The 17,152-nt window shown below is 35.0% G+C and overlaps 3 protein-coding genes across 8 annotated transcripts; 2 read left to right on the forward strand and 1 right to left on the reverse strand.

The window, feature by feature from the left end:
• The first annotated feature begins 2,134 nt into the window (after positions 1-2,134).
• On the forward strand, positions 2,135-4,431 carry si:ch211-189a15.5 (uncharacterized). The gene is made up of 2 exons (XM_051644903.1): positions 2,135-2,890; positions 3,191-4,431. Exons 1-2 carry the CDS (start codon positions 2,558-2,560, stop codon positions 4,415-4,417), a joined length of 1,560 nt encoding a protein of 519 aa, XP_051500863.1. The 5' UTR covers positions 2,135-2,557; the 3' UTR covers positions 4,418-4,431.
• A 12-nt stretch (positions 4,432-4,443) lies between these two features.
• Positions 4,444-8,786, reverse strand: LOC127409975 (thymidine kinase 2, mitochondrial-like). Of its 4 annotated transcripts, none has more exons than XM_051644967.1 (10): positions 8,538-8,786; positions 8,382-8,419; positions 8,170-8,244; positions 7,519-7,572; positions 7,265-7,358; positions 7,033-7,102; positions 6,806-6,894; positions 6,613-6,692; positions 6,184-6,264; positions 4,444-6,070 (listed from the first exon to the last, which is right to left on the reverse strand). In XM_051644967.1, exons 1-10 carry the CDS (start codon positions 8,704-8,706, stop codon positions 5,984-5,986), a joined length of 837 nt encoding a protein of 278 aa, XP_051500927.1. In that variant the 5' UTR covers positions 8,707-8,786; the 3' UTR covers positions 4,444-5,983. The 4 variants fall into 4 exon arrangements, with proteins under 4 accessions (XP_051500927.1, XP_051500918.1, XP_051500924.1 ...); XM_051644958.1 differs by having other exon boundaries at positions 8,364-8,419; XM_051644964.1 differs by having other exon boundaries at positions 4,450-6,070; positions 7,033-7,106; positions 7,269-7,358.
• Positions 8,787-10,106: 1,320 nt separating this feature from the next.
• LOC127410083 (chemokine-like factor) lies at positions 10,107-17,009 on the forward strand. Of its 3 annotated transcripts, XR_007892077.1 has the most exons (5): positions 10,878-11,843; positions 12,365-12,530; positions 13,651-13,737; positions 14,675-16,055; positions 16,215-16,267. XR_007892077.1 is itself a non-coding variant. In XM_051645142.1 (4 exons), exons 1-4 carry the CDS (start codon positions 10,189-10,191, stop codon positions 16,326-16,328), a joined length of 453 nt encoding a protein of 150 aa, XP_051501102.1. In that variant the 5' UTR covers positions 10,107-10,188; the 3' UTR covers positions 16,329-17,009. The 3 variants fall into 3 exon arrangements, 1 of the variants encoding a protein (XP_051501102.1); XM_051645142.1 differs by lacking the exons at positions 10,878-11,843; positions 12,365-12,530; positions 13,651-13,737 and adding exons at positions 10,107-10,275; positions 10,705-10,860 and having other exon boundaries at positions 15,960-16,055; positions 16,215-17,009; XR_007892076.1 differs by lacking the exon at positions 13,651-13,737.
• The last annotated feature ends 143 nt before the right edge of the window (positions 17,010-17,152 follow it).

Here is a 17,152-nt window from a genome sequence, read left to right on the forward strand (position 1 = left end):
TATGAGTAAAATACATTTTGTGGTAAACATTAATTGAAGATACGTGGAACTTTTCTTTTATAACATAAATTACACACAGCTCGTAGCTCATACATGAATTTTGAAGCCATCGTGTTTTTATTTTTTATTATGTATAATTTAATATGACTTCAGAATTCACATTTGAGGTATGACTATGTGTAATGCTGTAGATTAAAATGTCCACGTATCGTCAAGTAATATTTACTACAGAACTTCTTTCACTCATAAGTTCAAAAACCCCATTATAAAAACCCATCGAAAAATCCCGAGGTAACCCATGCTGAATTCTCTTCCGGGTTTTTGACAATAACCTGAATGAGAAGGACCTGGCTGCAGCCTGCAAAATGAGGTGGGCTACATATGTAGCCCCGCCCATAACATAGTCTCATTGGCTTGTTCATCTTTCATAGACAAACAGATAGGAGATGTGGTCATCATTGCTGGTGTGTTATCATTGTTTGAGGGATATTGTATAGTTGAGCCAAACCATTTGATTATAGTACTTGTATGTGATATTCAATCCTAAATATCATGGATTTTATCCTATGTTAAAAGTGCGGAACAAATCGGGATTTATAAAGGCTGAAACTGATGTGAAAATGATCTTAAATGCCAACTAAAATCATGTATGTGTGTTTTTTTTGTGTTTGGTGCTCATGCCTGTATGCCTCATGCAATATTCCTTATTTTCCGCTGTAACGGACTATTTATTGACTGGTGTGGGTTTCTGTGTGCATGTCAATTAGAAAGTATTTTTTAGGCAAACGAGATAACGGAGCACACATTTTTGGAGCGAGGAGGAGAGATAATTGTCTACAATCCTTCAAAGAAATGAATATGAATCAATATAGAATACGAGTGAAAGCACCGCAACTATCTCAAGAATGGCATAATAATTTTCATCAGTTCAACAGCCTCTTGTTTGCTATTGTTGAGGGCATAAATTAAAAAGACTAAATTCCTACAATGCAGAGTAATCATTAGATCGAGCAGATAAGGACGGCGTGCATAAAGCAAACTTGGTTAATTAAATAATCTGTTATTAATCATGCAAAATAATCACTCATGATGATGAAACCGGGAGACTGAAAGAGCATAATTGCTCTCTGTTTTTTCGAGAATTGCCCGTTGCATACAAACACGTGCCTTATGAACGAATGATCGAATGAACAAATGAATGAAATGGGTTTTTGTATTCTGTCCCACAATATTAGGATATTTGAAAATATGTTTATATTACATCTTTATAACTTTTGTGAGAATTGGAGTATAATTTACCGTTAATGTACAGTAGATGATGCTGTTGGTGTTCATAACCCATATGTTGGGTCATATATTAAAAATTTTATATTACAACAAATTGTTTTTTTATAAAATTACATTTTATAATTAATTAAATTCATAATTCATTTCTCTAACCATGTGTTATAATGAAGCCTTTGTGAAATTGCACAACTTTTTGATTTACAGATTTGAATGACAGCAGACACACATCAACACAATTTGTTCATCAGTCCATGCGACTCAGTCCTACTACATTTGTTTGAAATGACACTTGAGGTACAACACAAAGCCTCTTACGAGTCATAGCACTAAAATCTAAATTATCTTTCCTAATTATTTCAACACTGACTACGGTCGCATTAGAGTTGAATCTTCACCATATAGTAGGATTAGTAATTTTGCCCTCCACTTTCAACACGACTGAAACAGCAATAGACAGGGCTGCTCAGTCAGACTCCTACTACATCTGTTTGCAATGCACCATGAGGTACAACACAATTTCAAATTACTTGAGTCACAGCACTATAATAAAAATGATCGGGCTACACTATTTTAAAACGCATCTCCTATCATGTACACCAATAAAAGATGACCGAGCCAATGAGAGTAAGTTATGGGCGGGGCGATACGTGTAGCCACGCCCACACGTGTTGTCCCGCCCCGTTCTGCAAGCTGCAGCCAGGGATACTTGACCTGAACAGCTTTATTTGGACGCAGCAATTGAGTTTAATTTTTGAGAATATTTCGCCATCTGGTGGTGATTATCTTACATGCAAGTCATGATAACTACATATTTTCTGCACTAGATGTCAGTAATGTTTACCTCATTCGAGGGACAACAATGGGGACATGTACACCATCAACCGTTTCTTGGCTTTTATTAGAAAAATATGGAAAAATACAATTGGTGCAATTCATTCGTTCTTTAAAAATAACAAAAACTATATTAGGGCATGCGTTGAGGCCGAGATAGATTATATACTGACGTCGCTACCACATCGCGGATGCCCATGATATGGGACCGCGTCGCTTATTTGGTCATGGGCATTAACAATGTAAGCTTTTCATTTACTTGTCACTTATGAAACTATATTATGTAAATATATATTTGAGTCCCTTCCGTATGTATTGGCGAAAGTACCTGCATATTCATCATCACCACTCCTCATTTGCATACTGTCTACTTTCGCTTCCTCGTTTGGATCTACTACTCATCGGGAGTTGATCAAGTTGATCAGTTTCTGTCTTAAACATGACGAACAGCGTCGACGATCAAACGCCTCTCTCGCTTAAAGACGTGTTAGAGAAGTATCTACAGTACTACGACCAAGTTTGGTCGGAAGGAAGTCTTAAAGTGTGTTCAGAAACACAGGTGGCAGATGAAGCCAGGCGCAAATTATCATCAGAGGAAGAGCTGCGGAAGAGGTTCATCACGCTGGACGTCTATCAGACACTGCACGAGTGCGTGCAGTACAGAGACTGCCAGAGACACATCCAGGGCTTTATAAAAGCTCTCAAGTTACTAGAGATGTTCTGTGTGAACCTGTTTATGTTTCCGTGGAAGAAAGAGATTAAAACATTAAAGGTAAGTGGCAGCTGTCATTGGTACAGTAGGTCTTTACACTGCTGTTTTAGTTGACTTCCTTTAACCCTTACATTGACATTTGAGGTTGACATTTTCTGAGAATGGATTATACATTTCAAATTGATGATATATGCTCAAGGCGGATATTCACTCAACAGGACATGAGGTTTATGATGATGACATATGGTTGCATTACAATACCAGGAAGCCAGTACAGCTAGTGTCAACTGGCACACCAAAAGATCTGAAGTGTACATTCCAAAACATCCAACTGTTAATGTTTTTTTATTGTTTCCTCAGACATTTACAGGACACTTTGTCTATTATATCAAGCCAATTTTGCCTTTTGCCAAGAGCATTCTTCAGAGTATTGGCTACTGCATTGAAACAGACACCGAATATAGACTGTCTGACAATTTTGACACTGACAAGGCCAAGAGAATGGGATTCGACATTTTCCTTGCCAGGTTAGAATGTGAGTACCTCCTCGAGCTCATGAGCCAGCGATCACACGTAGAATGTCTGGAGATTCTCCGAAACAGAGCTGCTTCTCTGAACTTCAATGCTGGGGATGATGTTTCAGTTCAAATTAATGACACCTGTAATCTAAATGAGGAAGTTTTTAAGAATAATGGGCATGTTGAAGGGGGCTCATTGGTAAACCCAGAGGAAAATCCTAATATGGGACTCGACAAGTCTCAAGATACAATCTCTGACACAGACAGACTGTCCAGCTCATTTATGACTGATGATAAGTCTATCCTGGAGATGCAGGAGAACTACCCCGACCTGGCCATCCGACAAAAGCCCATTTTTCAGAAGCCTCAAACATCTATGCACCACCCTCTTAAGGTCAAGGAGTTGGATGGATGCAAGGGCCACAATGTAGCCATAGTACATGAGGTCAGTACTGACATGAGTGGCCCTCAGTCTATCAACATGCACACTGAGACCACCACGGGTAATACGCAATTACATATCCCAAATGCAGGTGTAGAAACTCAGCCCTCAGATGACAAATCGTTGGTGCTTCGAGTCAGAACACTGTTAGAAGAGCACAACTGTGAAGGTTCAACCGAAGACCTCCTGGTTGAGCTAACAGACCAAATGGGGAAATTGCACATGAAAGAACCCAGTGCAGATGAGTCTCTTAAATACCCCATAGAAGAGACAGCACAGGCCCAGCCATGCAGTGGAAATACTGACCTCAGCACAGCCCCACCCACAAAGTCCCCGGATGCCATGGGCTTTCCTATTTTGTGCAACCCATCCCAGGAACCTGTTTGCAACATCACAGGTTGTGATAGATGTGTTGGATCTGATGTTGTTCTTACACAGGACAACACCATCAAAGAGCCTCCTCAGTCAATATATATCCCCAGTTCTCTGAGTGGATGCCCCCTGGCATTGGGACCACCAACTGACGACAATCAGACTACCAATGATGGCTCAAGTGTGCAACTCCACAGAAGTCCCACATCGCGGCATCCAGAGGATGACCTACTCCAAACTTATGTGATGGTCTAGAGATACTTTCCAGGTTTTTCTCACTGCCAGATATTTACAATGCACTGACCCTCCAAAATTAGCTCTTTAGCATAGGAAATCTATACAGTTTTGTTGTTACTTTTTCGATGATCGTGACTTGTTAAAGGGTTTGTTCACCCAAAACGAAAATTCTCTCATCATTTACTCACCCTCATGCCATCTAAGATGTGTATGATTTTCTCTCTTCTGCAGCACAAAAACAACGATTTTTAGAGGTATATCTCAGCTCTATAGGTCCAGACAATGCAAGTGAATTGTGATCAGGCCTTTGAAGCTCCAAAAAGGAGATGAAGTCAACATAAAAAGTAATTCATCACACTCCAGTGGTTAAATCAATGTCTTCTGAAGTGATTAAAAGGCCTGATCACCATTTACTTGCATTGTATGGACCTACAGAGTTGAGATATTCTTCTAAAAATCTTTGTGTTCAGCAGAAGAAAGTCACACACATCTTGGATGGCATGAGGTTGAGTAAATTAGAGAATTTTCATTTTTGGGTGAACTATTCCTTTAATGAAGCACTGATTTCAATTTTGCATGAAATGGTATCTTGCAGTTGAAAAAGTGGACAGTGCCCTCTGTCCTATTAACTTCTATTATTGATTTTCAAATGAAGGAAGGCTTCTTGCTATAATAATTATAAACGTGCTTAATAGGTTTTGGATCAAAATAATTTTGAGCTTGGACTGTGCCTTACTAAATGTAGAGACAGCTAAATGTGCACCCATGTCTTAATTGAACATTTGTTCTTCAGAAATGTTGATAATTGGATATTTGTCGATAAACTTCATGTGGATTAATAAGTGTCAAAACATGGTATTCTGGTGCATCTATATTATACTACCTGTTATAATAAGGGAAAGTGCAAACTATTTTTCTATTTAAGACAACAATGTATTAAAATCAGTATTTTCAAAAAAGCGTATTATAAAATGTTTATGCAGTTTAAATTACATTGGTCACAGTAACATTAACAATTGTTATCTATAGTATTTGTTAGTGACAGTATCTGTACAGTAGGTACTAAAACTGCAAGTGACAATCAGAATGACAATAAAAGGCCTGCGTACGATGATTGCATTGTTAATGCAGTACCAAATCACTTCTAATGCATTTGCATTGTCTGCAACTGGCATTCTGAATATCTGAATACTTCTACTGACATGACGAAAAAAATCTCTGAAAATGAATCTCTGTAGTTTATCTTTTTAGGTACTGTGGAATGTTTTCAAAAACAAAACTAGAAATAAACTACTTTCTGTCTCCTGTTCAGTGCTTAAACCAAGTTTACTATGTTCATGAATGCAAGTATACTTAAAAATAATCATAAAAACAGCATTTACATTTTAAGTAAAACATTTTAAATAAGACAACTATCTCAAATGAACTAATGTATACAATGTGGAGGAATGTTTGTAAAACATAAATTCAAAGCTTCTAGGTAAAATATTGTATATGCCTGCTTCATCTGTCTATATGAGAGCTGAAAACATATTGGTTGAATTAACATGGCCACCATCCTCTCTCTCAGATCTTCAAAGTTGCTCAAGAGCAATGTGCCATTAGTATCTTCTCTCGGTTCTCCTCATATTGATGCAGCATCTTCTTAAGATCATGATCCGCTGGGATTACCTGCCCCCAAATGTGAACACACATATAATTTCAAGGCTGGAATGGAATATTATTCATTTGTTCAGCTTGTGGAGAGATGATAAGTTAGCTTTATCAAAATAGCAAAGACTCACAAGAACTGGAGCAGGGACTTCAAAGGACTTCTGATGAATCAGCCAGTCCTCGTAGAGGCTATGGATTGATTCTAGGTATTCCTAAAGAGTGATGAACAACATTGACAGTATGCAAGTATCCGTTTTAAAAATATATGAGGAAAAATTGTTCTTAAAACCACACTGAACAAATGCAAATAAAATATAGCCTTCTTAAAATATGATTATAACAGACAAAGTAACAGCCCGGAGCTAGAAACCAAAGCATCATGTTTGAAAATATCGGCAGGGTCAAATCTGAAATGCCATTGTTTGAATGGATTTGCAGTTCTCCCATTGACAATAGAGTGAGACTTTCAGTTTTGGTTTGTTTCTGTTCAGTTTTTATGCATGCACTACAGTTGAATTAAAACAACATTACAGCTATTCTATATATTATCCTAAACTTACTAAAGGAATAACTTTCTCCTCCTCTCTGCACCTCTGCTTTAGTCTCTCATAGCACGTCTGTGGAGAGGTCTGTAAGTAAACTGTTACAAAAAACAAGTCACAAAAATGTGTTATTGACATTACACAAAATAATCACTTGCATAGTTGCAGATTATCCAAATCTAACAATGCAACATAGATATATTTGTCTCACCAATAAGGTCAACAGGAATTGTTATGTTCTTTATGATCCACTCAAACCATTCACTTAAAACAGCAAAGTCCACCTCAGGCATCGTTCCACTGTCAACCAAACGTAATAAACTTTATTTAACATTAGTGCTAGTAGTTGTATTAAAAGTAAACTCTTCAGTGTCAATGTTTTGTAATTTGTTCAGCGATGGGCAGACTAAGCTGTTTGAGCACTAAAACATAATCTACCTTTTATAAAGGTTTTCCACAAAAATGTACTTGGCACTGTAGATAGACCTTTCCAACATTCTGACAGGTGCTGACTGTGAGAAAAAATAAAATAAAGCAATTGCATTAATTATTAGCATTCAATTTCCATCATTCACATGTGGAAGTTCCTTTGTTTCTATAATGCAGAACTGAAAGAGGTGCATATACAACATCCGAACCAAACTGTAGGGTTGTGTAAGAGGATTTATACATGCCATTGGTGTTACATGTCGATCCAGCATTGTCAGTTGGACATATGTCTGAAGGGTGAGCCCCCATCTGGTTGGGTCCTGGTACATCAAACCCTGAACCAAAACAGAAGAAAAAATATGATGGTAAGCAAACCTTTTAAACTTTTCCACTGTAATGAAACACAATGCTAAATCAGGTATAAAACAAGTTACTGTAGGTGAAGAAAAAGCCTATTGAAACCATAGTAATGCACCCTTGGAAAACATTGCCTACCAATGGATTGCATCCCTGCACATTTCTCCATTTTGACACAGGCTCTGTCAGCACCTGTAAGACAAGAAACATTTTAGATATCTCTTAAATTAATAAGAACAAGAGAGGGAGGGAGGAAGAGAGATTTCAGGCAGGTCAGCAATTAAAGGGATAGTTCACCCAAAAATGAAAATTCTCTTAATGTTCACTCGCCCTCATGTCATCCCAGACATGTATGACTTTCTTCTGCTGAACACAAACAAATATATTTAGAACAATATTTGAGCTCTGTAGGTTCTCACAATGCACGTGAATGGTGAACAGAACTTTGAAGCTCCAAAAAATCATATAAAGGCTACATAAATGTAATCCATATGACTCTAGTGGTTTAATCCATGTCTTCAGAAGCGATATGATTAGTGTGAGTGAGAAACAGATCAATACTTCAATCCTTTTATTCTCTCACTTTCAAAATGTGAAAGAAAGTGAACATGGAGATTTATAGTAAAAAAAAAAAAAAAAAAAAAAGGACTTAAATAAGGTTCGGTTTCTCACCCAAACCAATCATATCTTTTTTTGGGTGAACTATTCCTTTAAGGGGGCTCAGGGCAAAAAGGTCAAAGAAATATAATTTGCTACGATTAATTAATTATTACAAATTCAGTGTATTACCTCAATGTCACTTGTTTTGCCGAAATACTCCAGACAGGTGGTCTTTCCACTTGCAATATTTCCCTCTATCCAAATCTGTACAACATGTGGAAAAAAATATAATATTATTATTATGAATATTATTATTTTCTCTGCAGGGTGCAGTAGACGTGTTTCTCTTTCACAAAAGAGGATTCATTCATTCTGACACATACCGTAATGTTACAACTTACCACTGATTTCTTCTCCTCGCCGTTTCTAACCAGTTTCACTTGTGAACAAGACACAAAAACAAAATTATGAAACAATTCACATAAGAGCTATGGGAGCCATTATATTATGTGGAGCGGAAGTAACTGAATTTCCCTGAAAACAGGTGCAGGACTTACTGAAGCTGAAAGTTGCGCTGCTGACGTGGATTCTGCAGCTCTGCGTATATCCAATTAAATGCCTTTTCAGTGCAGCTGTTTGACGGACAAGTACATTTGTTGACAGGGTTTTGTGTGAAAAAAGAGGTAAAACAACACGACAGAAATCTCTCAGGGAGTTAACAAGCATCTTGCGTGTTTCATTTATATTTGCTTACATATACTGCTACATAAGCGTTGAATGAACTCGCGTTGTGTACAACTTCCGTGTTATCGAGACAACGTTATGATACTTGCAACAATAATCGTCTATGAAGCATGTCAAAATAAAAGTCACACCTTTTTTTCTTCACTCATATATATATATATATATATATATATATATATATATATATATATATATATATATATATATATATATAAATTATTATTATTATTATTGTGCGATTATCTGAACTTTTAATATGTGCAGTTGAGTTGAATGGCAAGTACAAATGCAAAATTAAAAATTGTAATAAAGTCATGACTTAGTGCTGTAATATGCATAATTTACAATTTACCAACATGTAGGTTGTACATGCACATATAATCTGTTACTACCCAACACTGCAGCTTACTTATATGTCAGTATGTTGTGGAACATCTTGTAATTGCACATCGTTATGTATTTCAAGCTGCAAGCTTGGGCACTGCTTATTTATTGTACTGCACAACAGGGCCGCATTAAGGTACTCCGGGGCCCCGGGGCTTACTGTTTCACTGGGCCCTGCCAGTTGTCAGTCTTAAGCCCCGGTAGGCCATGCATTAATATGACCCTACTGTACAATACAAAGCTAACTGAACAAATAAATACACAAGCATCTGTTTTAGGACAAAAAGGGCACAAAGAGGGTCTGACACTCACACAAATTTCATTCCATACACTTTAAACCTGCATAATTTTGCATAACATGTCATCGCACCCAATTCGTGTCTGAAATTACTTAAAATTGACTTGATATTTTCAATATTTTCAATTGCATTGTAATAGAGGCAAGAATTAAATACCACTGTAAAACTGCACGTTACAAGCAGTGTTGCAGTAGAGCAGATTAGACTGTTTTTCATAAGTGTAAGTAATGATGATATTAATCACAGAAATAAAAGGGTTTAAGGAGATTACTTTTATTTTGACATGACCCATTATAGTGATCAAGTATTGCTAGAATAAAAAAATTAAAAAAATTCTCACAATTCTCTCTAGATTATCTATAATGAAATGTTTCAACACAGGTTTTAAAAGCAGACAGCAAACTGAAACATGATCAGTATTGTGTTTTATCATCTCGGTTTTCTAAAGTCACTATGCTGTTATTGTACATTTATAGGGCTTGTGTATGTGTTGTAATCTGTTGCAACAGTTATATAAAATATTATTGTCATTTTGATTTTACAAAAACGGAGATGCTTAGATTCTGATTTAAGCCTTCATATGTCTTAAAGCTTTCTTTTTTTTTTTTTACTACAAATGGTAAATCAGTTTATACAAATGAAACTTTGTTGCGTTAAAACATTTTTATATGTATGTAGTCATTTCCTGAGACTAAGAGGAAACACTCAATCAGGAAGTTGTGTGTAAATTTTGTGTCAAGCCGTGAAATGAGAACAACTCATCGACATCGACATTTAACAAATGCTTAAAGACCCTAGTATAATGACAATGGAAGTTGATTTGGCCTTGCTGAAGTCCACAAAAGGTCTACTGAAAATAGCAGAAATGGTGAGACGTTTTCTTTAAACAGCTTTTGGGAAGCAGAACAAACACTGGCACAAAATTGTTGACAGACAATATTTGGCATGGGCTTAGAATTTTTAATACAACAGTAGAAATAGGATTAGTCCTTGTTATAAGGAATAAAAACTATGTAACCAAATAAACCAAGGGAACTTTTTTTTTTGAAGAAGAAAAACTTTCACTCTCTTCATTTTGTATGATCATAAATGTAGCAACAGCATTGTATTCAAACCATGTTCAATATAACATTGGCACACGGAATAACATTTGACACAATATTTTATCTTAAATTATGTACATGTCCATTACAAATTTCACTTTCATTTGAATCACGTAAAATATCTAGGGCCTACTAACTATCATAAAGATTTGTTTGAAAAACACTTATGTTCTGTATTTTTTATCTCCCATCAGGTGTGTGTTTTTGTGGCTTTTGTGTGTTATGCAGTGGCATCTCGGCCCCCCTACATTGCGGCAACATGCATGGAGTTTTTCATCACACTTGGTTTCCTTCTGCTCTACCTTCTGAAACTCAACAAGTTGTTCACTTTCTTCTTCTGGCCCCTTATCGTGAGGAGACATATGTATTAAACATATAATATTGTATTAATGCACTGTAAACCCGAACAGTGTTATTTATTTGAAAAACAAAGTACTCTTTATTCAAAATGTGTTAAATAGTTCCACAAACTTAAGTTTTAAAGTCTTCTTAACCTCTAACAAGGATTTAAGTTAGCAGAAATTGTATTTTTAATTTGTTTAAACTAAAATTAAGGTTTTGAGTTAACTTTAGGTAACAGATTCAGTAATAATTATATTTTTCAATTTGTAACAAACGCCCTCTAGTGGCGGGTTTTCCTCATTAGTGACGTCATAAACAAACGTTTAGAACCCGCATTTTCCACCATTAAGGTGTGTCCTCGCTTCTCTTCTCACCGACTGGATTCAAAAGTAAGTTATTTCATGTTTATTCAGAACTTGTGTTGTTATTTTTTTAAATATGTGAAATTACACACATTAAATTATCCATATACTGTATGTGTTAATGTTTCATAAATATCCCAAACAAGTACTTGTTGTGACTGGCTGGTTTAGGTGATCGAACTATTTATTGCATATACAGTTTACAGAGTTTAACTTCAGTTTAATGACGATATTTGAGAATATTGATGGTAAAAAGTACCGCAACAGTTATCCAAAGAGCATTTTTGTTGGTTCACAGGATGGTATTTTCATTAACTGACACAGTGTGGGAATAAACAGCTCTTTTGGGATCGATGGTTTTGGGGTAAAAAAAAAATCACATTTAGAAACATTTTATTATTGAGAATTTTTGTTTAGTAAAGTAAGTGATTTTTTTTTTTTTTTTTTTTTGTGATTTTATTAAGTTTTAATTAGTTGCTGTTGTGTAAATGAACTGCTAACTTATGTTATTTTTTTTTCACATTTTCTTAAGAATATTGAGAGCTCAGAGCACTTGACTGGACTTGTTTCCCGCCCAAAATTTAAAGTGGAAGAAGTAGTTTGCCATTCACATGGTACAAGTTCCCGAGGTAACACATATACATGTAACTGTATTGTACGTTATAGAATAGCCATTGATATATATATATATATATATATATGGGGAAAATTGAAATTAATTGGTTCCTCCCAATGTCTGACTGCCAAGCATGTTTAAGAGAAATAATGTCTCAAATGTCAGTTGCCTTTATCTGAACTGTTGTGTTCATACACGAGTTTGATAATTTAAAGGAATGGCTTGGTACTGTAAACTGTGTACAGCCTCATTTCCATCCACAACACAGTTACTCACGTACTGTAATTTGCAACATAGTCATCTTTATTCAATACTATTCAAAAGTTAGTCCGATGCCATGTCTACAAAAGGGATCATTACCAATACATCACCGGTGAGAGAGATCCTTGAGCGCTGGCCAGCTTTTCGTTTGGTATCACAGATATAGCCTACTTTTACATTATGTATGAAATTGCAATGTGTACTGTATATTCTACATTTTGTCTTTTCAATCCATTGTGAATGAAATTTGTCTTTCTTGTCACTCCATTTTAGGTCTATACTGTTTCAGCACATTACAAACCAGAATCTTCCAAACACGTTCTATGTAGAACTTGACCGCCACAGTTTTCACCTGATGACTTTATATCGTCAGAAGGCATCAAAGACAGGAAAGACTTCTGATGCACTTGCTGACATTCTCAGGATTCATGACTTGAAGGTATTATGATCTTAGTTGTTTATTATTGTTCCTTGGTTTAACAGACCTTGCCTTCATGTAATACAGAATAATATAAGCCTGTCCCATATTGAGTGGTGAGTGAGCTGAAAAGTTGTATTCACAGTTTAATGTTTCATTTAGAAAAAAAAAAAAAAATCAGCATCTCACTGTTCTTGGCATGGAACAGGCTTTTCCGGTGTTCTTTAAGATCTCTTAAATGTGACAAAGCCCTTGTGCTAAAGGAATAGTTCATACAAAATGATAATTCTATCATCATTTACTCACCTTCTATGCCGTCTCAAACTCAAATAATTAAAATGACTCAAATTAAATGTATTAAAGTTTTATTTATTAAAGATTACACAGTTTAATTTGATGGAATTTTGTTGTGAAATTGAAATGTGAAAATCTTAAAAATAAACAAAAATATTTTTGGGGTATGATATGAATATATCCATACAATGAGAAAGGGGTTCAATCTTTCAAATTCCAAAAAGGACATAAAGCATAAAGATAAGCCATACAACTCATGTGGTTTAATTCATATCCTCTAAACAGATACGGTAGGTTTTAGATGAGAACATACCAAATGTAATTACTTTTTCACTGTAAATCTCGACATCTGCAGTCTCCTTGCAGAATCAACATTTGAAGCTCAATTCCACTTCCTCACATTTGATGCAGTGTGCTGTACACACTGACTGTGTTTGTGCATGCTCTGTACACACACACTGTGTATGCATCAAGTGCGAGCAAATGGAATCGAGCTTCAGATCATAATTGTGCAAGGGAGATGTAGATGTCAAGATTTTTCACATCATATCTAAATAAAAATATCTTTGTTTGTGTTCTGTGGAAAAAAGTCATGAGTTTGAGAAGGCATAAAGGTGATTTAATGATGAGAGAATTATCAGTTTTAGGTGAATATTACTTTAAATAACATTGACAATAACAAGTCTAATTATAAGAGTTATAAACAAGTATACATCTTCAGACCATTATAAGAAATGTTATGAATATGGGTGGGAACTGCAGGGTTTTAGACAATTCACTATGTTTAGGCAGGAAAACACATTCAGCAACTGCACTATTTAACATTAGATTGAAAATGTACTTTTAGGATCAACATGATATTCGTAAAAGGGAAATCACTGTGCTTTGTGCATTTCTGAGAGAAGACACCTCAAGATTCTTCAAAACATGCATAGTAAATGACATTATCTACTCATTTATAAAACTGTCTGTTTTGAAACTTTAAGGAATATGTCATCCAATATATATATATATATTATTGCCATTTACTCACCCTCAAATCGTTCCAAGCCCATAAAAAGGTTTTCAAATGGAGATATTTTAAAGAATGTTGCAATCACTGATTGCCATAATAGTTGATAGTGGCTCACTTTAAAGCTCAAAGCACCCCAAAGTGTCAAATGTACTCGATTTGGCTTGTGCATCGTACACTAAGTCTTCTGAAGGCATGCAACCACTTTGTATCATGAACAGACCAAAATTCATTATTCACTTTAAATTCAAATCATTGATAAACTCTGTGTACAGAGCCCAGTTCAACTGTGGTAACAGCTTCAATAACATCCAGCCTTATATGTTATTGCTTGTCTTGTGTCCCAATGCCATGACACCAGAACCAATGATGTTTGAATTTGTTGACCTGTCGCCATATTGAATTGTGTTTTGTATACTGGAGTTGATCTTTGATTTGAGAAAATTCAGTTTATTTACCTCACAAAGTAAAAGTATGGTTGCTGGCTTCAGAAGACTTAAAATACCGTATGAGTAATATTGACTACTTTTACTCTAGTTTTATGGTGTTTTTTGTTTGTTTGTTTGTTTTATTTTGTTTTGAATCTTGACAGCTGTGAATCACTTTTCACACATTATATGGTGAAAAGAAATCAAAAGAATAAAAAATATTTAGTTTTTCATGGAAAAATTAAATAATTTAGGTCTGAAACAATGTGAGGTTGAGTAAATACTGATATCATTTTCATTTTTGTGTGAACTATTCCTTTAAGTGGGCATTATTTAATTTAAAACAGATTTTGCTCAATGGTATTTTGCCACTTTTCTCATTTCTGCATTTAAAGCTTAAGATTCAGAAGAGCCAGATGTTTGTGTTTCAGCTGTTGCCCTGTTAGCAGCCATCAGAGAACTCACAGATCCTGCAATTCACTACAATCTGGTCAGAATTTCTGTTGTTCTCAAAAAATGAAGTCATTACCTACCTGCCCAGGCTTTCGGATGGCATTCGGAACTTTTGGACTGATCTTTGCATTGGATTCGAGTTACCCAAAAGAGATGGCCAACCTTTTTCAATTTCACTTGTTATGTGAAATTACACAAAGAGACTGGACAGCTTCTTTTGTAGCAGTTGCTGTATCCAATTAAGTGTAGTACACTTTTGAAATCTTAAATTAGAAGCTGCTAGAGTTTCTAAGTCATTTTCAGAGTTCAAAGAAATATTCTGGATTCAATACAAATGAAGTTCAATTGATAGCATTTGTTGCATAATGCTGATTACCACAAAAACATAATTTCAATATTTTTTTTTAATAAAAAAGGAGGGACAAATATAATTTTTTTTTGTGGTAATCAACATTATGCTATTAATGCTGGCAAGCATAACTTGTATTGAACCCGGAATATTCCTTTAAAGTGTAAAAGACATGTTTTAAAATGGTTAAAGTTAAAGGAGGTGCAATATCAGTTCAGCTGTAGACAGTTTATCTTAGTTAACTATACTGCTGCTAAGTTTGTGTTTTTCTGTTTATGACTTGTCTCTTGTCAGCATGCTTTCATGTTATTCTTTAGATATATGAATGAGCTGGTTGCTTGTCTGTCAAATGTCTTAAATGTTCATGTTGTGCCTCATGTTTTATCAATATTGTACTCCTTGTCTTTTTGCATTAAATTTTCAGGATATGTTTACTGTATGTAGTTTGCTTTTTTTGTTGTAAAATTATTATAAGTTGTAATCAGTTGCCACAAAATTAAGTAACATTACTTCAGCCTTTAAAGTTAAAGAAAAATGACTTTAAATAATTAACTTAATACAGAGTATATTCATGATTTTAAAACGTAATTTTTTAAAGTTAAGTATTTCAGTTAAGTTTGCAGTACTTTAAACTTAATACATTTGTAAACACATATTTTGATTAGAGTAAAATCAAAATGTTAAATTTATAGTCCTTCAGAAAAACAAGTTATCCATGCTTTAGTCTTATACATTTTGAAACTTAAAGTAGAGGCAATCAATTTTTGAGTTAGTAGAACTTATCCGGGTTTACAGTGTGCAAATATCCATCAAGCTTTGTTATTGCTCAGATAACTTTTCTTTGGATAATACTAACAGTATATTTGTGACTGCACTTTATACTTTGTGTTAGTAATGCACTTTTGCTCTCACAGGATGTGTTCAACTCATTCTTTGCAGCAGCATGGATGTTTATTCTCAGTATAGTAGCAGTTTCTACATATACAGTAAAGGGCACTCTGAGCGGAGGGGTAAGAAAGCTTTCACTTTCTCCATTCCTGAAGATCTATCTTTTTTTCAAACTCACACTGCAGTTATAGATTATTTTCTCATTTCCAGAGATTTCTATAATGATGACTGTACCGTTATGACACAACATGTTTCTCTCTGCTGTGTCTTTTGGTTGACAGATTGTGGGCTTTGTGGCTGCAGCCTTGTGGTGCTTGGATGGCTATATGCTTTTAAAAAAAATCACATTCAACAAGCCAAGAACCACCACAGAGGCCCATGCAGAGGGAACTTAGAGCTCTGCAGGACCAGCTCTTATTTTGCAGACGGACTATTGTTTATAACTAAAATTAAGAAAAAGATGTAAATGCTGTAAAAGAATATATTGTTCATTGTAAATTCATGGTACCTAATGCATTAACTAATGTTAACAAATGGAAACTTATTGTAAAGTCTTAACAAATATATTCAAGAGGTGTCAGCACAGTTAAACCTCATGCTTATTTCCTGATTGTTTGGGGCCCCAGAGACACCATTGGTGTATAAAAATAATAATTTCACAATGAACGTACTGTTATAAATAAATATATTTACATGTAATAAAAACCAGGAACAAATATGATTGAATTATTGTTTTACCACAAAGCATTAACTTTTCAGGAAGATACTGTAACAACCATATACTGTTATTCAGGATTGTTATGCTATATTTGTGCTTAGGGTCAATTTGACTCCGGCAAGAACACATTAAATACAATAAAGCAAATCTAAATGAGCAAAAGGAAGCAGTGTACTGCTATGGTGTGTTAACTATGGACATATTACTGAAGCATATTCATAGTTAAACTATCCATAGTATCTTTGCATATCTTTCCTCATTTGTAAGGTGCTTCTGGATAAAAGCATCTGCTAAAAGACTAAATGTAAATGCATGTAAAAATTAATTGCATCATGTATTATACCTGGGGTCTCTGAAATCCCAAACAGGAGTAATGTAACATTTATCATGGAAGATTTTTTTAATCATTTACCATTTTGTTTATAATAAATACATTCTCATGAAATTTGCAGAACATGATGATTATGTACAATACACTGCAGTTGTTCCATGAATATCTAT

Source organism: Myxocyprinus asiaticus, chromosome 2 (assembly GCF_019703515.2).
Source record: "Myxocyprinus asiaticus isolate MX2 ecotype Aquarium Trade chromosome 2, UBuf_Myxa_2, whole genome shotgun sequence".
Taxonomy (NCBI): Eukaryota; Metazoa; Chordata; class Actinopteri; order Cypriniformes; family Catostomidae; genus Myxocyprinus; species Myxocyprinus asiaticus.

Coding starts and splice junctions, on each gene's coding strand:
- si:ch211-189a15.5 (XM_051644903.1), top strand. CDS start 2,558: ATGACGAACAGCGTCGACGATCAAACGCCTCTCTCGCTTAAAGACGTG. Junction 2,891..3,190: donor AAGAGATTAAAACATTAAAG/GTAAGTGGCAGC, acceptor TTGTTTCCTCAG/ACATTTACAGGACACTTTGT.
- LOC127409975 (XM_051644958.1), bottom strand. CDS start 8,706: ATGCTTGTTAACTCCCTGAGAGATTTCTGTCGTGTTGTTTTACCTCTT. Junction 7,359..7,518: donor TGCAGGGATGCAATCCATTG/GTAGGCAATGTT, acceptor GTTTTGGTTCAG/GGTTTGATGTACCAGGACCC. Junction 6,071..6,183: donor AAGTCCCTGCTCCAGTTCTT/GTGAGTCTTTGC, acceptor ATTTGGGGGCAG/GTAATCCCAGCGGATCATGA.
- LOC127410083 (XM_051645142.1), top strand. CDS start 10,189: ATGCTTAAAGACCCTAGTATAATGACAATGGAAGTTGATTTGGCCTTG. Junction 10,276..10,704: donor TACTGAAAATAGCAGAAATG/GTGAGACGTTTT, acceptor ATCTCCCATCAG/GTGTGTGTTTTTGTGGCTTT. Junction 10,861..15,959: donor TCTTCTTCTGGCCCCTTATC/GTGAGGAGACAT, acceptor TTGCTCTCACAG/GATGTGTTCAACTCATTCTT.